This window comes from Loxodonta africana, chromosome X (genome assembly GCF_030014295.1).
Source record: "Loxodonta africana isolate mLoxAfr1 chromosome X, mLoxAfr1.hap2, whole genome shotgun sequence".
In the NCBI taxonomy this organism is placed as follows: Eukaryota; Metazoa; Chordata; class Mammalia; order Proboscidea; family Elephantidae; genus Loxodonta; species Loxodonta africana.
The window spans coordinates 54867007-54891631 of NC_087369.1; the positions used below are offsets into that span (position 1 = coordinate 54867007).

At 40.4% G+C, this 24625-nt stretch overlaps 1 protein-coding gene across 2 annotated transcripts in view; it reads right to left on the minus strand.

The window, feature by feature from the left end:
- Positions 1 to 24625, minus strand: part of SLC9A7 (solute carrier family 9 member A7) — a 289782-nt gene that overhangs the window by 75947 nt on the left and 189210 nt on the right. For both annotated transcript variants that reach the window (XM_023557924.2, XM_010597732.2), the window contains exon 12: positions 13892 to 14045. In XM_023557924.2, coding sequence (XP_023413692.1) covers positions 13892 to 14045 — 154 coding nt within the window. The remainder of the gene's footprint in view (positions 1 to 13891; positions 14046 to 24625) is intronic.

Genomic DNA, 24625 nt, shown 5'->3' on the forward strand with positions numbered 1-24625 from the left:
GGAGATTCCATCTCACTCCAACAAGGCTGGCTTTAACCCAAAAAACACGAAATAATAAATGTTGAAGAGGTTGTGGAGAGATTAGGACACTTTCACACTGCTGGTGGGAATGTAAAATGGTAGAACCACATTAGAAATCAATTTGGCACTTCCTTCAAAAGCTAGAAATGGAACTACCATATAATCCAGCAATCTCACTCCTTGGAATATATCCTAGAGAAATAAGAGCCTTTACACAAACTGATATATGCACATCCATGTTCACTGCAACACTGTTTACAATAGCAAAAAGATGGAAGCAACCAAGGTGCCCATCAACCGATGAATGGATAAATAAATTATGGTATATTCACACAATGGAATACTACGCATCGATAAAGAACAATGATGAATCTGTGAATCATTTCTTAACATGGAGGAATCTGGAAGGCATTAGGCTGAGTGAAATTAGTCAGTTGCAAAAGGACAAATATTGTATAAGGCTACTATTATAAGAACTCAAGAAATAGTTTAAACAGAGAAGAAAATATTCTTTGATGGTTATGAGAGTGGGGGGAGGGAGGGAGGGGGTATTCACTAATTAGATAGTAGATAAGATCTACTTTAGGTGACGGGAAAGACAACACACAATACAGGTGAGGTCAGCACAAGTCGACTAAACCAAAAGCAAAGAAGTTTCCTGAATAAACTGAAGGCATCAAAGCCCAATGTAGCAGCGGCGGGGGTTTGGGGACCATGGTTTCAGTCAATTGGGATAATAAAATCTATTAAGAAAACATTCTGCATCCCACTTTGAAGAGTGGCATCTGGGGTCTTAAACACTAGCAAGTGGCCACCTAAGATGCATCAATTGGTCTTAACCCACCTGGAGCAAAGGAGAATGAAGGACACCAAGCACACAAGGTAATTACGAGCCCAAGAGACAGAAAGGGCCACATAAACTACAGACTACACCACCCTCAGACCAGAAGAACTAGATGGTGTCTGGCTACAACCGATGACTGCCCTGACAGGGACCACAACAGAGAACCCCTACGGGAGCAGAAGAGCAGTGTGATGCAAACCCCAAATTCTCATCAAAAGACCAGACTTAATGGTCTGACTGAGACTAGAAGGACCCCGGTGGTCATGGCCCGCAGATCTTCTGTTGGCCCAGGACAGGAACCATTCCCAAAGCCAACTCTTCATTCAGGGATTGGACTGGACTGGTGAGGAGTGAGCTTCTTGGTTCAGGTGGAAGCTCAAGACTATGTTGGCATCTCCTGTCTGGAGGGGAGATGAGAGGGTAGAGGGGCTTAGAAGCTGGCAAAATGGACAGGAAAAGAGAGAGTGGAGGGAGGAGTGGGCTGTCTCATTAAAGGGAGAGCAATTGGGAGTATGTAGCAAGTTGTATGTAAGTTTTTGTGTGAGAGACTGACTTGATTTGTAACCTTTCACTTAAAGCACAATAAAAAAATTTTTTTAAGTTTTAGAATTAGACAATTCAATAGAAAGTCATAACAGCAGAATTGAGGCAATGGAAGTCAGAATTAGTGAGACTGAAGATCTAACTTGGTGCCAAGATATGTGAGGAAAAATCAGCTAAAAGAACTTAAAAAAATGAAGAAATCATAAGAATTATGTAGAACTCTATCAAGAGGAATAACCTACGAGTGATTGGAGTACCAGAAGACGGGGTGGTTAAGAGAAAATACAGAGAGAACTGCAGAAAATTTGTTGGCGGAAAACTTTCCTGATATCGTGAAAGATGGGAAGATATCTATCCAAGACGCTCATCGAACCCCATACAAGACATATCACAAAAGAAAGTCACCAAGATATATTATAATCAAACTTGCAAAACCAAGTATAAAGAGGGAATTTTAAGAGCAGCTAGGGATAAACAAAAAGTCATCTACAAAGGAGAGTCAATAAGACTAAGCTCAGACTACTCAGTAGAAACCATGCAGGCAGGAAGGCAATGGGATGACACATTTAAAGCCTTGAAGGAAAAAAATTGCCAGCCAAGAATTAGATATCCAACAAAATTGTCTCTCAAATACGAAGGCAAAATTTGGATATTTCCAGATAAACATAAGTTTAGGGAATTTGTAAAAACCAAACCAAAACTACAAGAAATACTAAAGGGAGTTCTCTGGTTAGAAAATCAGCAATACCAGACACCAACACAAGACTAGAGCACAGGACAGAGCAACCAGATGCCAACCCAGATAGGGAAATCAGAAAAATAAATCAAGGTAAAAAAAATGCTCAAAAGAGGGAAACAGTGACATCATCATGTAAAAGATGACAACATTAAAACAATAAAGAGCGACTATAAAATATAGACATAGATCTTTCATATGGAGAGGGAAGTCAAGGCTATATAAAGAAATAAAAGTTAGGTTTAAACTTAGAAAAATAGGGGTAAATATTAACATAACCACGAAGGAGACTAACAATCCTACACATCAAAATACCATACAAGAAAAACATAAAGACCACTATTATAAGACCTCGAGAAATAGTTTAAACACAGAAGAAAATATTCTTTGATAGTTATGAGGGTGAGGAGGAAGGGAGGGAGAGAGGTATTCACTAATTAGATAGTAGACAAGAACTATTTTAGGTGAAGGGAAAGACAACACACAATACAGGAGAGGTCAGCACAACTGAATTAAACCAAAAGCAAAGAAGTTTCATGAAGAAAACGAACACTTGGAAGGCCAGAGTAGCAGGGGCGTGGCTCTTGGGACCATGGTTTCAGGGGACATCTAAGTCAACTGGCATAAAAAAATCTATTAAGAAAACATTCGGAGGCGGGGCCAAGATGGCGGACTAGGTGGATGCTACCGCGGATCCCTCTTGCAACAAAGACTCGGAAAAACAAGTGAATCGATCACATACATAACAATCTATGAACTCTAAACAACAAGCACAGATTTAGAGACGGAAAACGAACAAATACGGGCAGACAGCGACCGTTTTCAGAACTAGGAGCCAGCGTACCAGGCAGGTGACCTTCGGAGCCCGATCTGGGGCAGAGCCCAGGGGGGCAGACGGCACAGACAAGGGGCCCAGCCCTACCCCCCCAAACCCATCCCGGGAGAGAATCTAGCTGGTTGGCGCGGGCGGCGTAGCGGTGCAGCCGGAGGGAGAAGCACCCGGGAGGCAGTGACAGATCTTGGAGCGGGGAGAGCAGCGTCCCAGCCGGGGAGTCTTCCCGCCGGGAGTTTGGCGGGAAGCGGGCGGGGCGCGAGCGGAGGGGGGTGTCAGCTATATTTCCCTAAAGCGACCCCGGGGCGGGGCCCACACGTTCGTGCCGGGGGACGGCCACCCAATTCGCGCGTGTGGCGCGACGCACCGGAGGGAGAAGTCCCCGGGAGGAAGTGACTGGTCTTGGAGCGCGGAGAGCAGCGTCCCAGCCGGGGAGCCGTCCCGCTGGGATTTTGGCGAACGCGGGTGGGGCTTGAGCGCGGGGTCCAATTATATTCCCCTGAATTGACCCAGGGGGCGGGCCCACCTGGTCGTGCGGGTGACGCCCACCCAGTTCACGCGAGCGGTGCCGCGCACCGGAGGGAGAAGTCCCCGAGAGGAAGTGACTGGTCTTGGAGTGCGGAGAGCAGCGTCCCAACCGGGGAGCCGTCCCGCTGGGATTTTGGCGAAAGCGGGCGGGGCGTGAGTGCGGGGTCCAATTATATTCTCCTGAATAGACCCTGGGGGCAGGCCCACCCGTTCGTGCAGGAGACGCCCACCCAGTTCACGTGAGCGGTGCCGCGCACCGGAGGGAGAAGTCCCCGGGAGGAAGTGACTGGTCTTGGAGCGCGGAGAGCAGCGTCCCAGCCGGGGAGCCGTCCCGCTGGGATTTTGGTGAAAGCGGGCGGGGCGTGAGCGCGGGGTCCAATTATATTCTCCTGAATAGACCCTGGGGGCGGGCCCACCCGTTCGTGCAGGAGATGCCCACCCAGTTCGCGCGAGCGGTGCCGCGCACCGGAGGGAGAAGTCCCCGGGAGGAAGTGACAGGCCTCGGAGTGGGGAGAGTAGCATCCCAACCGGGGAGCCGTCCCGCCCGGATTTTGGCGAACGGGGGCGGAGCGTGAATGTGGTGATCAGCTCTATATTCTGTGGTGCTACACTCCTAGCTCTCTGATCCCTCCCCCACCCTCCCCAGGCGGCTCCATTAACATCCGAATACCTGGAGCCAGAGGGAGAATTCAGATAAGGATTTGACTGCATTTTTTTTACTGATTACCTGGAAAATCTAGTTTCCCAGTGATGGCTCGGAGACAGCAGTCCATATCAAACCACATAAAGAAGCAGACCATGACAGCTTCTCCAACCCCCCAAACAAAAGAATCAAAATCTTTCCCAAATGAAGATACAATCCTGGAATTATCAGATACAGAATATAAAAAACTAATTTACAGAATGCTTAAAGATATCACAAATGAAATTAGGATAACTGCAGAAAAAGCCAAGGAACACACTGATAAAACTGTTGAAGAACTCAAAAAGATTATTCAAGAACATAGTGGAAAAATTAATAAGTTGCAAGAATCCATAGAGAGACAGCATGTAGAAATCCAAAAGATTAACAATAAAATTACAGAATTTGACAACGCAATAGAAAGTCAGAGGAGCAGACTCGAGCAATTAGAATGCAGACTGGGACTTCTGGAGGACCAGGGAATCAACACCACCATAGCTGAAAAAAAATCAGATAAAAGAATTAAAAAAAATGAAGAAACCCTAAGAATCATGTGGGACTCTATCAAGAAGGATAACCTGCGGGTGATTGGAGTCCCAGAACAGGGAGGGGGGACAGAAAACACAGAGAAAATAGTTGAAGATTTCCTGACACAAAACTTCCCTGACATCATGAAAGACGAAAGAATATCTATCCAAGATGCTCATCGAACCCCATTTAAGATTGATCCAAAAAGAAAAACACCAAGACATATGATCATCAAACTTGCCAAAACCAAAGATAAACAGAAAATTTTAAAAGCAGCCATGGAGAAAAGAAAGGTTTCCTTCAAGGGAGAATCAATAAGAATAAGTTCAGACTACTCAGCAGAAACCATGCAGGCAAGAAGGGAATGGGACGACGTATACAGAGCACTGAAGGAGAAAAACTGCCAACCAAGGATCATATGTCCAGCAAAACTCTCTCTGAAATATGAAGGAGAAATTAAGATAATTACAGATAAACACAAGTTTAGAGAATTTGCAAAATCTAAACCAAGACTGCAAGAAATGCTAAAGGAGATTGTTTGGCCTGATGACCAATAATATCAGGTACCAGCACAATACAAGGTCACAAAACAGAACGCCCTGATATCAACGCAACTCAAATAGGGAAAGCACAAAAACAAACAAATTAAGACTAATTCTAAAAAATAAATAAATAAACAAAATAATACACATAACAGGAAATCATGGAAATCAATAGATACACGATCACAATAATCAAAAAGAGGGACTAAATATAGGAGGCATTGAACTGCCAGATGGAGAGTGATACAAGGTGATATAGAAGGATACAAGTTAGGTTTTCACTTAGAAAAATAGGGGTAAATACTAAGGTAACCACAATAAGGAATATCAATTCCATAACTCAAGAAAAAAGCCAAGAAAAACATAACGACTCAACAAACACAAAGTTAAACATTATGAAAATGAGGATCTCACAAGCTACTAAGAAAAACGTCTCAGCACAAAAAAGCATGTGGAAAAATGAAATGGCCAACAACACACATGAAAAGGCATCAAAATGACAGCACTAAAAACTTATTTATCTATAATTACGCTGAATGTAAATGGACTACATGCACCAATAAAGAGACAGAGAGTCACGGACTGGATAAAGAAACACGATCCATCTATATGCTGCCTACAAGAGACACACCTTAGACTTAGAGACACAAACAAACTAAAACTCAAAGGATGGAAAAAAATATATCAAGCAAATAATAAGCAAAAAAGAAGAGGAGTAGCAATATTAATTTCTGACAAAATAGACTTTAGACTTAAATCTGCCACAAAGGATAAAGAAGGACACTATATAATGATAAAAGGGACAATTGATCAGGAAGACATAACCATATTAAATATTTATGCACCCAATGACAGGGCTGCAAGATACATAAATCAAATTTTAACAGAATTGAAAAGTGAGATAGACACCTCCACATTTATAGTAGGAGACTTCAACACACCACTTTCGGAGAAGGACAAGACATCCAGTAAGAAGCTCAATACAGACATGGAAGACTTACTTACAACAATCAACCAACTTGACCTCATTGACTTATACAGAACTCTCCACCCAACTGCTGCAAAATATACTTTTTTTTCTAGTGCACATGGAACATTCTCTAGAATAGACCACACATTAGGTCATGGAACAAATCTTTGCAGAATCCAAAACACCGAAATATTACAAAGCATCTTCTCAGACCACAAGGCAATGAAAGTACAAATCAATAACAGAAAAACTAGGGAAAAGAAATCAAATACTTGGAAAATGAACAATACCCTCCTGAAAAAAGACTGGGTTATAGAAGACATCAAGGAGGGAATAAGGAAATTCTTAGAAAGCAACGAGAATGAAAACACTTCCTATCAAAACCTCTGGGACACAGCAAAAGCAGTGCTCAGAGGCCAATTTATATCCATAAATGCACACATACAAAAAGAAGAAAGAGCCAAAATCAGAGAACTGTCCCTACAACTTGAACAAATAGAAACTGAGCAACAAAAGAACCCATCAGGCACCAGAAGAAAACAAATAATAAAAATTAGAGCTGAACTAAATGAATTAGAGAACAGAAAAACAATTGAAAGAATTAACAAAGCCAAAAGCTGGTTCTTTGAAAAAATTAACAAAATTGATAAACCATTGGCTAGACTGACTAAAGAAAAACAGGAAAGGAAACAAATAACCCGAATAAGAAACGAGAAGGACCACATCACAGCAGAGCCAAATGAAATTAAAAGAATCATTTCAGATTACTACGTAAAATTGTACTCTAACAAATTTGAAAACCTAGAAGAAATGGATACATTCTTGGAAAAACACTACCTACCTAAACTAACACATTCAGAAGTAGAACAACTAAATAGACCCATAACAAAAAAAGAGATTGAAACGGTAATCAAAAAACTTCCAACAAAAAAAAGTCCTGGCCCAGACGGCTTCACTGCAGAGTTCTACCAAACCTTCAGAGAAGACTTAACACCATTACTATTGAAGGTATTTCAAAGCATAGAAAAAGACGGAATACTACCCAACTCATTCTATGAAGCTACCATCTCCCTGATACCAAAACCAGGTAAAGACATTACAAAAAAAGGAAATTTTAGACCTATATCCCTCATGAACATAGATGCAAAACTCCTCAACAAAATTCTAGCCAATAGAATCCAACAACACATCAAAAAAATAATTCACCCTGATCAAGTGGGATTTATACCAGGTATGCAAGGCTGGTTTAATATCAGAAAAGCCATTAATGTAATCCATCACATAAATAAAACAAAGATAAAAACCACATGATCTTATCAATAGATGCAGAAAAGGCATTTGACAAAGTTCAACACCCATTTATGATAAAAACTCTTACCAAAATACGAACTGAAGGAAAATTCCTCAACATAATAAAGGGCATCTATGCAAAGCCAACAGCCAATATCACTATAAATGGAGAGAACCTGAAAGCATTTCCCTTGAGAACGGGAACCAGACAAGGATGCCCTTTATCACCGCTCTTATTCAACATCGTACTTGAAGTCCTAGCCAGGGCAATTAGGCTAGACAAAGAAATAAAGGGTATCCAGATTGGTAAGGAGGAAGTAAAGCTATCACTATTTGCAGATGACATGATCGTATACATGGAAAACCCTAAGGAATCCTCCAGAAAACTACTGAAACTAATAGAAGAGTTTGGAAGAGTCTCAGGTTATAAAATAAACATACAAAAATCACTTGGATTCCTCTACATCAACAAAAAGAACACCGAAGAGGAAATAACCAAATCAATACCATTCACAGTAGCCCCCAAGAAGATAAAATACTTAAGAATAAATCTTACCAAGGATGTAAAAGACCTATACAAGGAAAACTATAAAACTCTGCTACAAGAAATTCAAAAGGACATACTTAAGTGGAAAAACATACCCTGCTCATGGATAGGAAGACTTAACATAGTAAAAATGTCTATTCTACCAAAAGCCATCTATACATATAACGCACTTCCAATCCAAATACCAATGTCATATTTTAAGGTGATAGAGAAACAAATCACTAATTTCATATGGAAGGGAAAGAACCCCCGGATAAGCAAAGCATTACTGAAAAAGAAGAAGAAAGTGGGAGGCCTCACTCTACCTGATTTCAGAACCTATTATACAGCTACAGTAGTCAAAACAGCCTGGTACTGGTACAACAACAGGCACATAGACCAATGGAACAGAATTGAGAACCCAGATATAAATTCATCCATGTATGAGCAGCTGATATTTGACAAAGGACCAGTGTCAGTCAATTGGGGAAATGATAGTCTTTTTAAGAAATGGTGTTGGCATAACTGGATAAAATTTGCAAAAAAATGAAACAGGACCCATACCTCACACCATGCACAAAAACTAACTCCAAGTGGATCAAAGACCTAAACATAAAGACTAAAATGATAAAGATCATGGAAGAAAAAATAGGGACAACCCTAGGAGCCCTAATACAGGGCATAAACAGAATACAAAACATTACCAAAAATGATGAAGAGAAACCAGATAACTGGGAGCTCCTAAAAATCAAACACCTATGCTCATCTAAAGACTTCACCAAAAGAGTAAAAAGACCACCTACAGACTGGGAAAGAATATTCAGCTATGACATCTCCGACCAGCGCCTGATCTCTAAAATCTACATGATTCTGTCAAAACTCAACCACAAAAAGACAAACAACCCAATCAAGAAGTGGGCAAAGGATATGAACACACATTTCACTAAAGAAGATATTCAGGCAGGCAACAGATACATGAGAAAATGCTCCCGATCATTAGCCATTAGAGAAATGCAAATTAAAACTACGATGAGATTCCATCTCACACCAACTAGACTGGCATTAATCCAAAAAACACAAAATAATAAATGTTGGAGAGGCTGCGGAGAGATTGGAACTCTCATACACTGCTGGTGGGATTGTAAAATGGTACAACCACTTTGGAAATCCATCTGGCGTTATCTTAAACAGTTAGAAATAGAACTACCATACAACCCAGAAATCCCACTCCTGGGAATATACCCTAGAGATACAAGAGCCTTCACACAAACAGATATATGCACACCCATGTTTATTGCACCTCTGTTTACAATAGCAAAAAGCTGGAAGCAACCAAGATGTCCGTCAACGAATGAATGGGTAAATAAATTGTGGTATATTCACACAATGGAATACTACGCATCGATAAAGAACAGTGACGAATCTGTGAAACATTTCATAACATGGAGGAACCTGGAAGGCATTATGCTGAGTGAAATGAGTCAGTTGCAAAAGGACAAATATTGTATAAGACCACTATTATAAGATCTTGAGAAATAGAAAAAACGGAGAAGAACACATACTTTTGTGGTTACAAAGGGGGGAGGGAGGGAGGGAGAGGGCTTTTTGTTGATCAATCTGTAGATGGGAACTGCTTTGGGTGAAGGGAAAGACAACACTCAATACAAGGAAGGTCAGCCTAATTGGACTGGACTAAAAGCAAAGAGGTTTCCGGGATAAAATGAAAGCTTCAAAGGTCAGCGGAGCAGGGGCTGGGGTCTGGGGAACTTGGTTTGAGGGGACTTCTAAGTCAATTGGCAAAATAATTCTATTATGAAAACATTCTGCATCCCACTTTGAATTGTGGCGCCTGGGGTCCTAAATGCCAACAAGCGGCCATCTAAGATACATCAATTGGTCTCAACCCACCTGGAGCAAAGGCAAAGGAAGAACACCAAGGTCACACGACAACTAAGAACCCAAGAGACAGAAAGGGCCACATGAACCAGAGACCTACATTATCCTGAGACCAGAAGAACTAGTTGGTGCCTGGCCACAATCGATATCTGCCCTGTCAGGGAGCACAACAGACAACTCCTGAGGGAGCAGGAGACCAATGGGATACAGACCCCAAATCCTCATGAAAAGACCATACCTAATTTTATGACTGCGACTAGAGGAATCCCAGAGACAATGCTCCCCAGAACTTCTGATGGCACAGGACAGGAACCATCCCCGAAGACAAATCATCAGGCATGAAAAGGACTGGTCAGTGAGGGGGAGAGAGATGCTGATGAAGAGCGAGCTAATTAAATCAGGTGGACACTGGAGAGTGTGTTGGCAACTCTTGACTGGAGGGGGGATGGGAAGATAGAGAGAGGGGGAAGATGGCAAAATTGGCACGAAACGAGAGACTGAAAGGGCTGACTCAATAGGGGGAGAGCAACTGGGAGAAGGGAGTAAGATTTATGTAAATCTACATGTGACAGACTGATTGGAATGGTAAATGTTCACTTGAAGCTTAACAAAAATTAATTAAAAAAAGAAAACATTCTGCGTCCAGCTTTGGTGAGTTGCGTCTGGGGTCTTAAACATTAGCAAGCAGCCATCTAAGATGCATCAATTGGTCTCAACCCACCTGGAGCACAGGAGAATGAAGAACACCAAAGACACAATGTAATCATGAGCCCAAAAGACAGAAAGGGCCACATAATCAGAGACCACACCAGTCTGAGACCAGAAGAACTAGATGGTGCCTGGCCACAACCGATGACTGCCCTGACAGGGAACATAACAGAGAACCCCTGAGGGAGCAGGAGAGCAGTGGGATGCAGACCTTAAATTCTCGTAAAAAGACCAGACTGAAGGTCTGACTGAGACTAGATGGACTCCAGAGGTCATGGTCCCCAGACCTTCTGTTAGCCCAAGACTGAAGCCATTCCCAAAGCCAACTCTTTAGACAGGGATTGGACTGGACTATAAGATAGAAAATGATACGGTTGAGGAGTGAGCTTCTTGGCTCAAATAGACACATGAGACTATGCGGGGAGCTCCTGTCTGGAGGGGAGATGAAAAGGCAGAGGGGGACAGGAGCCGGCTGAATGGACACGGGGAATACAGGGTGGAGAGGAGGAGTGTGCTGTCTCATTAGAGGAAGAGCAACTAGGAGTACATAGGAAGGTGTATATAAATTTTTGTATGAGAGGCTGACTTGATTTGTAAACTTTCACTTAAAGCACAATAAAGAAAAAAAGAAAGACCAGATTTGTTGTCCTGACAGAGACTGGAGAAACCTTGAGAGTATGGCCCCCGGACACCCTTTCATCTCAGTAATGGAGTCACTTCTGAGGTTCACCCTTCAGCCAAAGATTGGACAGGCCCATAAAACGAAACAAGATTAAAGGGGCACACCAGCCCATGGTCAAGGACTAGAAGGCAGGAGGGGACAGGAAAGCTGGTAATAGGGAACCCAAGGTTGAGAAGGAAGAGTGTTGACATGTCATGGAGTTGTTAACCAATGTCTTAAAACAATAATGCATACGAACTGTTTAACGAGAAACTAGTTTGTTCTGTAAACCTTCATCTAAAGTACATTAAAAAAAAACCTAAGAAACAGTGACATACGTCTCTTAAAGTATATGTATATGTGTGTGTATGTGTGTGTATATATATATATATAAGCATTTAGAATAGCATCTAGCATATAACAAGGTGTCAGGAATGACTCCTATGCTCCTATGGTGGACACTGTTGGTTGCCTGCTTTCTCCTTCCTAACAGCTCCCAGCCTGTTTCAGGCAGCCTTGTTTCAGGCAGTTGGTGTTTCTCAGGGAACACTGCCCACTCTCAGCTCTGGAGAGGACTGATTGATCCAATGGCCCACTTTTTGAAAAGGGTTAAGAAAAGTGAAAAGTCTCATAGGTGAACTCTCTACTCTCAGTGAAAAACTGTTTGGTCTTATATATGTTGGGGGAGCATGGGGGAAAAGGACCCATAAATAGCATGAAAAACACACATGATTTCATCAGGCTCTGAACATGTGGGGTACCTACGAGGTGATCAGACAAATAGGAACAGGAAGTAACCTCAGTGCAAAGGTTCTCAACTGTGGGCAGAATAAACTTCTTTCTTGCCCTCATTCTGCTACACAGAACAAAGATGGTGCCCTCTCATTTCTTGTGTTTAGAGCCAAGGGATTATATTTTTTTTCTTTTCAGGTTTATATTCCCAAAGATTGATTTTTTCCTTAATCCAGCCCTTGAGATTCATGCCAGGGAAGTGAAATTCTGATCATATCAAATTTTATGACATAAACAGAGTTGCTAGCGGAGCAAGCTTTCTTACAGGCAGTACAGCACAGTAGTTAAAAGTGTGGACTGCCTGGGTTCAAATCCCAGCTCGTCCACTTAAAGCTTTGTGACCTTGGGCAAGTTACTTCTCTGTGCCTCAGTCTCCCCATCTCTAAAATTGAGATAATAGTAGTAGCTCCCTTGTAGGAATATTATGAGGATTATCTTAATATATGTATGGCACCTGCAGCAATACCTGCAACACAAGTGTTAGTTACTATTATCGCTGTCACCAAGAAGCCATGCATCGGCTCCTCAGCCCCAGCTGGGTCTGAGACGCACAAGTCCAGAAATGGTGCTGCTGGCAGTGGTCAAGCCCAGGAATACCTCTCCACCATTAATATAAAAGTCCCAAAGGGAGATGACTATTTTCTCAAATTCCAGTTTTCTCCTTGACTCCAAGGCTGACTGGGAGATTTTTGTTTTCTCACCTCCACATTGTGTAAGCTCTGCAGCTAAGTACCCTGTGCTTTCTACAGTGTAGAGAAGGGAATACGTACTAAAAGCTAGCAGAGAAAGGAAAACAAACCACCTAAAAATAACCCAAACCACCCAAGGCTGCCACCCTGTGGCTTTTCAGAGAGTTATTTTCCACCGCTTAGCACTACCAAAGTGTCTTCTTGTTCCCAGTCATGCTCACACTCTGCAGACCAGAAACTGTGACAGGTGGCCAGGGTACCTCCATTGATACAGAGTATGCACGACACTTTAGAGCTGGAAAGAACCGTGACATAATCTAGCTAAGTGCCTTCATTTAAAGTTGAGGAGAAATGTGGCCCAAGACATGAGGGGCTTGTCTGAAGCCAGAACCAGAATTAGGCTATGGACCTCTTGAATCCTGTTCCAACATCCTCTTTACCATAAGGTGCTGGAGCTCACTAGCACAGCTGTAGAACTCAAATACCGTTAAAAAATCAAACTCAGGTCAGTGTCCATGAATGACAGGTAGACCCATTTTGCCCCTATATTCTGACACAGCTGCAAAACCACAGGTGGAGAATGTCCATGAGACTGCAACAGGTGAGGGTTATGCAGGAAATGTCACCTTTTCGTGCACTCATAGAAAAAGAGGCACAGCATACAGTTTCATACCAACATAAAATTATTAACTTCCTCTTTCTATTTCTGGCTGATAAGCTTGGGCATTTTTAAGACCTAAAGTTTCATTTCAAAGGAATATGAAATACTAGACATTGTCAATGGCTAGCTCTATTGTCTCTCCTACATCTTTAAGGCTTTTTTAAATTTATGCCCTAATATCACTATTCTAGCAAGTTCTGGGAATTTCTAATTCTTTTTTTTTTTTTTTGTACCAACAAAAATTTTAATGACATTTTTTTTTCTCCTGGAAAAGTTAATACTCTGAACTTTATACTTTTTTTTTTTAATCTCCAAAACAAAAGCTGTAAAAACCTTCCACAAAATAAGCTGTAGCATACCCTGCTTGGGCATATTGAAGATTTCCAAGAACAGTAGCAACTACCATATTTAGACACAAAGCTGGCCTTGGCTTCAAACCAACCTTATATTAAGCCATGACAACATGGGTGTTGTGCCTCCACCAATGATCCAGACCGTGAAGAAGACGATGAGCAGGGTGGTCGTGAACATCATCTGGCGAGCGTAGGAGGCTGTATCTCGGATGGCTAAGGTAAATGCCATGGCTCCCCTGAGGCCTGCAGAGACCAAGAGGAAGATGTCCTGGTTATACGGATAAATGGCAATGTCTTCTCAAAATCCACTGCTGCCACTCAGGGCTGATAAACTGGATCCATTTATGCTTAAGGAGCCAAGTCATTTACTCAGAAAGAAGAGCCTTAAAGGAGTATGATTTTCTCATGTTTGGAGCTTCTTTTTGCAAAATTCCCAAAAGCAATGAGAAAAACACTGCACTACTTTGCATGGTACATTTTAGAATAGTGCTCTTTTTATTACTTAAATAATTCTCCTGTTAGAACTATAAAGTAAAAAGAAATATAAACAGAAAAATAACATAAATTCTCTAACTCTGTGATCCAAACACTACCCAAGCACTTACAAAGTCATTATAAACTTGAGAAAGAGGCTAAGTATGAATATGCCAGATGCAAACACACCACAAACCACAAAAGAGTTCAGCATTTCCTTAGCAAAGGAAGAAGCCAAGCAGAAAAGTTACAATACAGGTAGCCCCCGGGGTTACGAACGTCCAACTTACGTACAACTCATAGTTACAAACAAACCCCCATGAAGCCTATCATACTAAAAATTCGAGGTACATACAATGGTTCATAATAATAAATGGACACTACTTTGTGACATGCGTCAAAACATTATTATTATTACTGTATTATGTTAAAGATGTGTTACTGTATCTGGGTGTGTTTCTTTAATGCTTTTTATGCATAGAAAGGTACACTATATACTAAGACAAACATTTGACTAACAGATGTTAAATCCGAGCTGTTCATAACCGTTCCGACTTACATACAAATTTGACTTAAAGACAGACTTAGGAAAGGAACTCATTCATAATCCAGAGACTGCCTGTATAACATGATCTACATCAGGGACAGCAAATTTTTCTGTAAAGGGTCACATATGAAACATTTTAGGCTTTGTAGGCCAAGAGGCAAAACTAAGGACATTATGTAGGTATTTACATAAAAGAGAGGAAACAAAGTTTCACAAAATTTTATTGACAAAAATCAAGACTATAATAATTGAACACAATTTTTTTTAATACAGGTCTACTAACAAAAAGTACAGAATTCATTTTGGGGGGTAATTTGCTTAATTGGGTTTAAAAGTTAGTGTTGCCAGTCATCAAATAGATGAAGCATTGGTAGTTCAAGGGTAGAATTTTCAGTTTCCATGTGGGAGACCTGGATTGGATTCCCAGCCAATGCACCTCATGTGCAGTCACCACCCCACCCACCTGTTAGTGGAGGCTTGCATGCTGCTATGATGCTGAACAGGTTTCAGCAGAGCTTCCAGACTAGGATGCACTACATCCAAAAATCAGTCCATGAAAACCCTATGGAGCACAACGGTCTGATCTGTAGCCAACCATGGGGATGGTGCAGGACTGGTTACTGTTTCATTCCGTTGTGCATGGAGTCACCATGAGTCAGGGGTCAACTTGATGGCAGCTAATAACAACAACAACAATCATCAAAATGATTGTAAATGTTCATCTGTAGAAGCCATTCTTAATTTGTGGGCCATATAAAAACAGGCAGCAGCCGGATTTGGTTCAGGGGTGTAGTTTGTTGACCCCTGAGCAATATTAACAGGTTTTAAGATAAGCACCAACATTTTCATGTTTTAGAGTTTATCTTTCTAATGTCCTTTTTACTTCCTCATGCCATGTTCATAATTTGCTTTCTGGTAAAAACTGAATCCACAGTCGTTCGTACATATCTAGTAAAAAATTTTATTCACCGTGAGCAAGATTCCATATATTATATGAGAGAATGAGAAATTATACCTACTATATCTCTCTGTACACTTATATCCCAATAATTGCACAATTTCATTTATTGAGTACTTCACAGTGATTCACCAAAGAACAGTGACTCAATAAGAGTTACACAAAAAACAGAGCAAAGTAAATGTTTTCTATTAATCTGTCCTAGCGAAATATTTATACACATATAGGTCATCCTACAGCCAGCTATGACATAGATCAATTTAAGCCTTCAAAGGGATATTGTCTCAAAGAAGAAAACTTGGCAGTCAGAAGGAGACAACAGAAGATGTATTTTTCTTTATTTTATTAAGCAAACATTGTAAGCAATATGACAGTGAAATCTGAGGTATTTCATAGCCCTGAAGAATGAGCTCCTTTCGATAGCAATATTTTCTCCAGCAAACTGAAAAGCAGAACTTTAAAACAATTTTTGAGGTTTTTTTTTGTGTGTGTGTGCTTTAGATGAAGGTTTACAGAGCAAATTAGTTTCTCATTAAACAGTTAATACACAAATTGTTTTGTGACATTGGTTGCCAACCCACAACATGTCAATGCGCTCCGCTTCTTGACCTTGGGTTCCCCATTACCAGCTTTCCTGTCCACTCCTGCCTTCTCATCTTTGCACCTGGACTGGTGTACCCATTCAGTCTCTCTCTCTCTCCTTTTTTTTTTTTTTTATGGCCCTGTCTAATCTTTGGCTAAAGAGTGAACCTCAGGAGCAACTTCAGTGCTGAGTTAAAAGGGTGCTCGAGGGCTGTACTCTTGGGGTTTCTCCAGTCTCTGTCAGACCAGTAAGTCTGGCTTTTTTGTGTGTGTGTGAGTTAGAATTTTGTGATACATTTTTCTCCAGCTCTGTCCTGAACCCTCTAATTTGATCTCTGTCAGTGAAGTCAGTGGTGGTAGCTGGGCACCATCTAGCTGTACTGGACTCGGTCTGGTGAAGGATGTGGTAGTTGTGGTCCATTAGTCCTTTGGACTAATCTTTCCTTTGTGTCTTTGATTTTCTTCATTCTCCCTTACTCCAGATGGGGTGAGACCAGTGGAGTATCTTAGGTGGCCGCTCATAAGCTTTTAAGACCCCATATGCTACTCACCAAAGTAGGATGCAGAATATTTTCTTTATAAACTATGTTATGCCAATTGAGCTAGATGTCCCCCGAGACCATGGTCCCCAGCCCTCAGCCCAGTAATTCTGTCCCTCAGGCAGTTTGGATGTGTCTATGAAGCTTCCATGGCCTTGCCTTGGTCAAGCTGTGCTGGCTTCCCCAGTATTGTGTACTGTCTTACCCTTCACCAAAGTTACCACTTATCTATTGTCTAGTGCTTTTCCCACCCTACCCTTCCCCTCCCTCATAACCATCAAAGATTGTTTCTTTTTGTGTAAAACTTTTTCATGAGTTTTTATAATAGTGGTCTCAATAGTGTTTGTCCTTTTGTGATTCACTTATTTCACTCAGCATAATGCCCTCCAGATTCATCCATGTTGTGAGATGTTTCACAGATTCATCATTGTTCTTTATCATTGTGTAGTATTCCATTGCATGTATATACCATAGGTTGTTTATCCATTCATCTGTTAATGGGCGTTTAGGTTGTTTTCATCTTTTTGCTAATGTGAATAATGCTGCAATGAACATGGGTGTGCATGTCTATTCCTGTGATGACTCTTATTTTTCTAGGATATATTCCTAGGGGTGGGATTGTTGGATCATATGGTATTTCTATTTCTAGCTTTTTAAGGAAGCGCCATATCCTTTTCCAAATGGTTGTACCATTTTGCATTCCCATCAGCAGTGCATAAGAGTTCCAATCTCCCCACAGCCTCTCCAACATTTGTTTCTGTTTTTTTGATTCATGCCAGTAATGTTGGGGTGAGATGGTATCTCATTGTGGTTTTGATTTGCATTTCTCTTTTTTAATGGCTAGTGGTCCCAAGCATTTCCTCATGTGCCTGTTAGCCCCCTGAATGTCTTCTTTGGTGAAGTGTCTGTTCATATCCTTTGCCCATTTTTTAATTGTATTATTTGTCTTTTAGTTGTAGACGTGTTGGATTTTCCTGTAGATTTTAGAGATTAGACCTTTGTCGGATTTGTCTTAACCAAAAAAATTTTTCCCACTCCATAGGTTCTCTTTTTACTCCTTTGGTGAAGTCTTTTGATGAGCATGAGTGTTTAATTTTTAGAAGATCCCAGTTATCTAGCTCATCTTCTGGTGTTTGTGTATTGTTAGTTATGGTTTGTATCCTGTTTATGCCGTGTATTAGGGCTTCTAGCATTGACCCTTTTTTTTCTTCTACGATCTTCATAGTTTTTGGTTTTATTTTTAGGTCTTTGATCCATTTTGAATTTGTTGTTGTGTATGGTGTGAGGTACCAGTCCTGTTTCATCTTTTTTGCAGGCGGACATACAGTTTTTCCAGCACCATTTGTTAAAAAGACTGTCATGGGAATAAAACAGAGAATACCTAATGGAACAGAACAGTGGGATGCAGATCTCAAATTCTCGTAAAAAGACCAGACTTAATGGTCTGACTAAGACTAGAGGGACTCCGGAGGTCGCAGTCCCCAGACCCTCTGTTAGCCCAAGGCTGGGACCATTCCCAATGCCAACTCTTCAGACAGGGATTGGACTGGACTATAAGACAGAAAATGATACTGGTGAGGAGTGAGCTTCTTGGCTCAAGTAGACACATGAGACTATGTGGGCAGGTCCTGTCTGGAGGCAAGACGAGAAGGCAGAGGGGGACAGGAGTTGGCTGACAGGGAATACAGGGTGGAGAGGAATGTGCTGTCTCATCAGGGGGAGAGCAGCTAGGAGTACATAGCAAGGTGTGTGTAAATTTTTGTATGAGAGACTGACTTGATTTGTAAACTTTCACTTAAGCACAATAAATAAATAAATAAAAAGACTCATCTCCCCATTTGATGGACTTTGGGCCTTTGTCGAAAATCAGGTGACCGTAGGTGGAAGGATTTATATCTAGGCTCTCAATTCTGTTCCATTGGTCAATGCGTGTGTCACTGTACCAGTACCAGGCTGTTTTGACTACCATAGCTATATAGTAGGTTCTGAGGTCAGGTGGTGTGAATCCTCCTACTTCATTCTTCTTCTTCAATAGTTGCTTTACTTATCCAGGGCCTTCCCTTTCCATATAAAGTCAATGATTAGTTTTTTCCATCTCTTTAAAGAATGCTGTTGGTATCTGGATCGGGATTGCATTGTATTTGTAGATTGCTTTGGGTAGAACTGACATTTTCAGAATGTTGAGTTTACCTATCCATGAGCATGGTATGTTTTTCCATTTACGTCGGTCTCTTTTAGTTTCTTGCAGTAGTGTTTTGTAGTTTTCTTTATATAGGTCTTTTACATCCCTGGTTAGATATATTCCTAAGTATTTTATTTTTTTAGGGTCCATTATAAATGGTATTGTTTTCCTGATTTCCTTTTCTTAGTTCTCTTTATTGGTGTATAGGAATCCAATTGGTTTTTGTACATTTATCTTGTAACCTGCTACTCTGTTGAATCTTTCTATTAGTTCCAGTAGTTTTCTTGTGGAGTCTTTTGGGTTTTCTAAGTATAGTATCATATCATCCACAAATAGGGACAGTTTTACTTCTTCCTTACCAATTTGGATGCCTTTTATTTCTTTTTCTTGATTTATTGCTCTAGCTAGGAATTCCAGCACAATGTTAAATAGGAGTGGTGATAAAGGGTATCCTTGTCTTCTTCCTGATCTCAAGGGGAATGTTTTCAGCCTCTCTCCATTAAGAATGATGTTGGCTGTTGGTTTTGTATAAAAACCAAAAAGCACCAGAATTCTTCTGTTGCTTGCCTTCGTTTTCCTTGATCTCTTTCCTAATCTCTTGGAGAGCCCTAAATATTAGTCTTTTGAATTTCATATCAGGTAATTCCACTGCTTTTTCTTCTACCAGAATGTCATCTGATGATTTATTTTGGTTGCTTATTGGAGCCATCTCATCCTGTTCTTTTAAATGTTCTGATATTGTCTACTGTCTCCGAGACACCAAAACAAAAACCAAACCCGTTGCCATTGAGTCAATTCTGACTCATAGCAACCCTATAGGACAGAGTAGAACTGCCCTGTATGGTTTCCAAGGAGCGTCTGGTGGATTTGAACTGCTGGCCTTTTGGTTAGCAGCCATAGCTCTTAACTACTACGCCACCAGGGTTTCCTGGTTTTGTATAGACCCCCTTTATTATGTTGAGGAATTTCCCACCTATATCTATTTTATTGAAAGTTTTTATCAGGAATGGGTATTGGACTTTGTCAAATGCCTTTTCTGCATCAATTAAGATGATCACGTAATATTTTTATTTAGGGGGTGGATTATGTGGATTGATTTTCTAATGTTGAACTATCCTTGCAAAAAAAAAAAAAAACCCAGTGCCGTCGAGTCGATTCCAACTCATAGCAACCCTATATAGGACAGAGTAGGACTGCCCCCTAGAGTTTCCAAGGAGTGCCTGGAGGATTTGAACTGCCAACCCTTGGGTTAGCAGCTGTAGCACTTAACCACTACGCCACCAGGCATACCTGGTATGAATCCCTCTTGGCCATGGTGTATTATTATTTTTTCATATGATGCTGAATTCTATTGGCTAGAATTTTGTCAAGAATTTTTACATCTATATTCACGACAGATATTAGGTCTGTAATTTCCTTTTTTTGTGTTGTCTTTGCCTGGTTTTGGTATCAGGGTTATGCTGGCTTCATAGAATGAATTCCGAAGTATTCCTTCCTTTTCTATGTTCTGAAATAGTTTGAGTAGTACTGGTGTAGGCTCTTCTCTGTGTTTGGTAGAATTCTCCAGTGAAGGCATCTGGGCCGGGGCTTTTTTTTTTTTGTTGGGAGTTTTTTTTTTTTCTTTAAACCTTTTCAATCTCTTCTCTTGTTATGGGTCTGTTCAGATTTTCGAGTTCAGTTTGTGTCAGTTTTGGTAGGTAGTGTGTTTCTATAAATTTGTCCATTTCCTCTAGGTTTTCAAATTTGTTGGAGTATAGTTTTTTATAATGCTCTGTTATGATTCTTTTTATTTCAACTAGGTCTGCTGTAATGTCCCCAATTTCATTTCTTATTTGGGTTATTTGCATCCTCTCCTGTTTTTCTTTTGTCAGTTTGGCCAATGGTTTGTTAATTTTGTTGATCCTTTCAAGAACCAACTTTTGGCTTTATTGATTCTTTCTATTGTTTTTCTATTCTCTATTTCATTTATTTCTGTTCTAATCTTTATTATTTCCTTTCTTCTGGTGGCTGTGGGCTTCTTTTGCTGTTTTCTTTTGATTTGTTCTAGTTGTGTAGCTAATGTTTTGATTCTGTCCCTTTCTCCTTTTCTGATGTGTTCATCTACTGCTATAAATTGACCTCTGAACATTGCCTTTCCTGTGTCCTAAAGGTTTTGGTATGATGTGTTTTCATTCTCATTTGATTCCAGGAATTTTTTGATTCCATCTTTGATTTCTTCTATTACCTAGTAGTTTTTAAGCAGGGTGTTACCCAGTTTTCCTGTACTTGATTTTTTTTTCCCCTTGGCCTTCCTGTTCTTAATTTCTACTATTATGGCGTTATGATCAGAGAAGATACTTTGTATTATCTCAATGTTTTGGATTTTGTTGAGGGTTGGTTCGTGGCCTAAGATGTGGTCTATTCTGGAGAACGTTCCATGTGCATTGGAAAAGATCATGTACTTTGCTGCTGTTGAGTGAAGTGTTCTGTATATGTCTATGAGGTCAAGCTGGTTGAGTATGGCCTTTAGATTTTCTATATCTTTGTTGATTTTCTTTCTAGATGTTCTGTTCTTTACCAAGAGTGTGTGTTTAAGTCTCCTACTATTATTGTGGAACTGTCAATTTCTCTTTTCAGTGCTGTTAGAGTTTGTTTTATGTATTTTGGAGCCCTATCATTGGGTGTGTGGATATTTATTATGCTTATGTCTTCCAAAAAAAAATTTTTTTTCTTCATGGTGGATTGTCCCTTTAATAATTATATAATGTCCTTCTTTGTCTTTTATGGCAGATTTTGTTTTAAAGTCTATTTTACCTGAGATTAGTATTGTCACTCCTGCTCTTTTCTGGTTGTTGTTTGCTTGATATATTTTTTCTATCTTTTGATTTTTAGTATATTTATGTCTTTGTTTCTAAGGTGTGTCTCTTGTAGACAGCATATTGATGGGTTCTTTTTTTATATCCATTCTGTCACTCTCTATGTGTACATTTAAGCCATTTACATTTGTGTAATTATTGATAGGTGTGTTTATTGCTGTCATTTTGTAGTGCTTTTTTTTTGTGGTACTGTTTCTTTGTTCCTCTTACTCTCCTGTGCTGAACTCCTTTTGCTTGTGGATTTTTTTTTTCATTTCTTTTGTTTTTGTAGATTTTGTGTTTACTGAGACTTTATGTTTTTCTTCTTCATTTTTCTTTCGATGAATAGGTTTGTTGACTTTCTTTGTGGTTACCTTGAAATTTACCCCATCTTCCTAAGTCTGAACCAGTCTTTTATTACTTGATATCGCCTTGACCTTCTCTCCATTTGAAAGTTCTATACCAACACCATTTATTCCTTTTATTGTTCTGAAGTTGTTGTCATTTAGAGATTGATCTCTCTGCTTCCCTGTTGTAAATCTTTTAGTTTTGTTTTATCCTTGAAAGTTCAAGACTTAGGTTGGTATCTGGTTGATGTAGTCTTACATCCTAGATTCAGGGTGTTATTTGATATTGTTGGTTCTCTAACCAAAGGACTCCCTTTAATAATTCTTATTAAGTTTGGTTTGGTTTTTACATACTTCCTTAATTTCTGTTTATCTTGAAATGACCTAAATTCACCATCATATTTGAGTGAGCATTTTGCAGGATATATTATTCTTGGTTGGCAATTTTTTTCTTTCAAGGTTTTAGGTATGTCATCTCATATCTTATCTGCATGGTTTCTGCAGAGTAATCAGAGCTTAGTCTTATTGTTTCCCCTCTGTATGTGACTTTTCATTTTTCTCGAGCTGCTCTCAGGATTCTTTCTTTATCTTTGGCTTTAGAGAGTGTGATTATGATATGCCTTGGTGATTTTCTTTTGGGGTCTATTCTATATGGGGTTCAATGAACTTCTTAGATGGTGAGCTTTTCATCTTTCGTGATATTAGGGAAGTTTTCTGTAAGCAAATCTTCAATGATGCTCTCTGTGTTTTTTGTTTTCTCCCCATTCTGGAACTCCAATCACATGCAAAATTTTTGCTTTTGATTGTATTCCACATCATTTTCAGGGTTTCTTCATTTTCTTCATTCTTTTCTCTGATTTTTCTCAAAGTGGTATCCAATGATTTGTCTTCAATTTTGTGAATCCTGTCTTCTATTACTTCAAATTTGCTCCTAAAACCTTCTATGACAATGTCTATTTCTGAAATCTTGTTTATCTCTTTGATTTCTAATTGCTGTTTCTGTATGATTTCTAGTTGTTTTAGTTTGACATTTCGTTCCTGTATCATTTTCCTGAATTCTTCCATTGCTTTCTCTCTCTTTTCCAGGATTCTTCTGTATTTTCCATGATTTTGTCTACTTTTTTCCTCACTTTTGTCTGCATTTTCCTTCATCTGTTGGATAACCCTGAATACTAGAGTTTCAAATTCCCTATCAGGTAGTTCTAGTGCCTTTTCTTCTACCAGAAGGTTATCTGGTGTTTTATTTTGGACGCTTTCTGGAGCCATCTTGTCCTGTTTTTTTTTTTTTTTTTATGTTTTGATATTTGTGAGCTGTCTTCAGGACATTCAGGACTTATTTTCTTAATTTATTGACCATAGATTTTTTGTTTTGTCCTGCTTTTTTGTTTTATTTGGTTATTTCTGGGCAGGCGTGCGGGGCAGTCTTTGTTACTTGCTCATCTCTGGGCACAATACTTCTCACCAAGTCCAGGTGGAAAGGGTCGGTTGCTCAGCTATGGTACAGCACAGCAGGTCCATAAGGGGTGTAGGGGCAGGGATGGGTAGTTTGCAGCACAAACTGGGGCTGACGGGGTGGTATTGGGGGTCAGTGTAGGGCAGGTTCCAGAGGACTGCATCAGTGCACAATGCAGATAGGCAGGAGGGAAAGGGTAGCAAGTACTGTGCAGAGCTAAGTGGGTGGTGAAAGAAAAAAAAACAATGGAAAAAAATTTTTTTAAGTAAATAAAATGTCAGCACGGTAGTATTCCAGGAGTGGGTGTGGAGCCGACCCTGTGAGGCCTTGTCTCGGTGGCTCTCTAGCTGAGTAGTGTGGTTCGGTCTGTCTAGAAGGGTGTGGGCAGTACACAAGGCTATGTGGGCAGGAGAAAGGAAAGGAAAGAGGGGCAAGACAGAGAAGAAACCAAACAACCAACAAACAAATTAAAAATAATAAAAACAACAACAAAAATATATGGGGGGAGCCAGCTGTTGGGGGCAAGGGGAGTTGGGGTAGTGGAGAACTGATGTCTCTCTCGCCAGGTGGCACAGCATGGCCTGTCAGGAAGGGGCAGAGGCAGTGCAAGGCCGAGGTGGGAGGGAAAAAGAAAAGGGAGAAGCAGAAAGATAAAGAAAAATAAAAAATATGGCACTGAGGAAGGCAGCCTTTGGGGGCAACACAGGCCCAGGGAGGCTATATGCCAGAAGCTCTCTAGCCGAGAGGTACAGCACAGCCCTTCATGAAGGGGGTGGTGGTGCACAGGGCTAGGTGGGTGGGAGAAAGGAAAGGAAGGAAGGGAAAGAAAGAGAAGAAACAACAAAAAGAAAAAAAACAAGCAGAAAATAAATAAAATGGCGCTTAGGGAGCTGTTCTGTGATGGCGG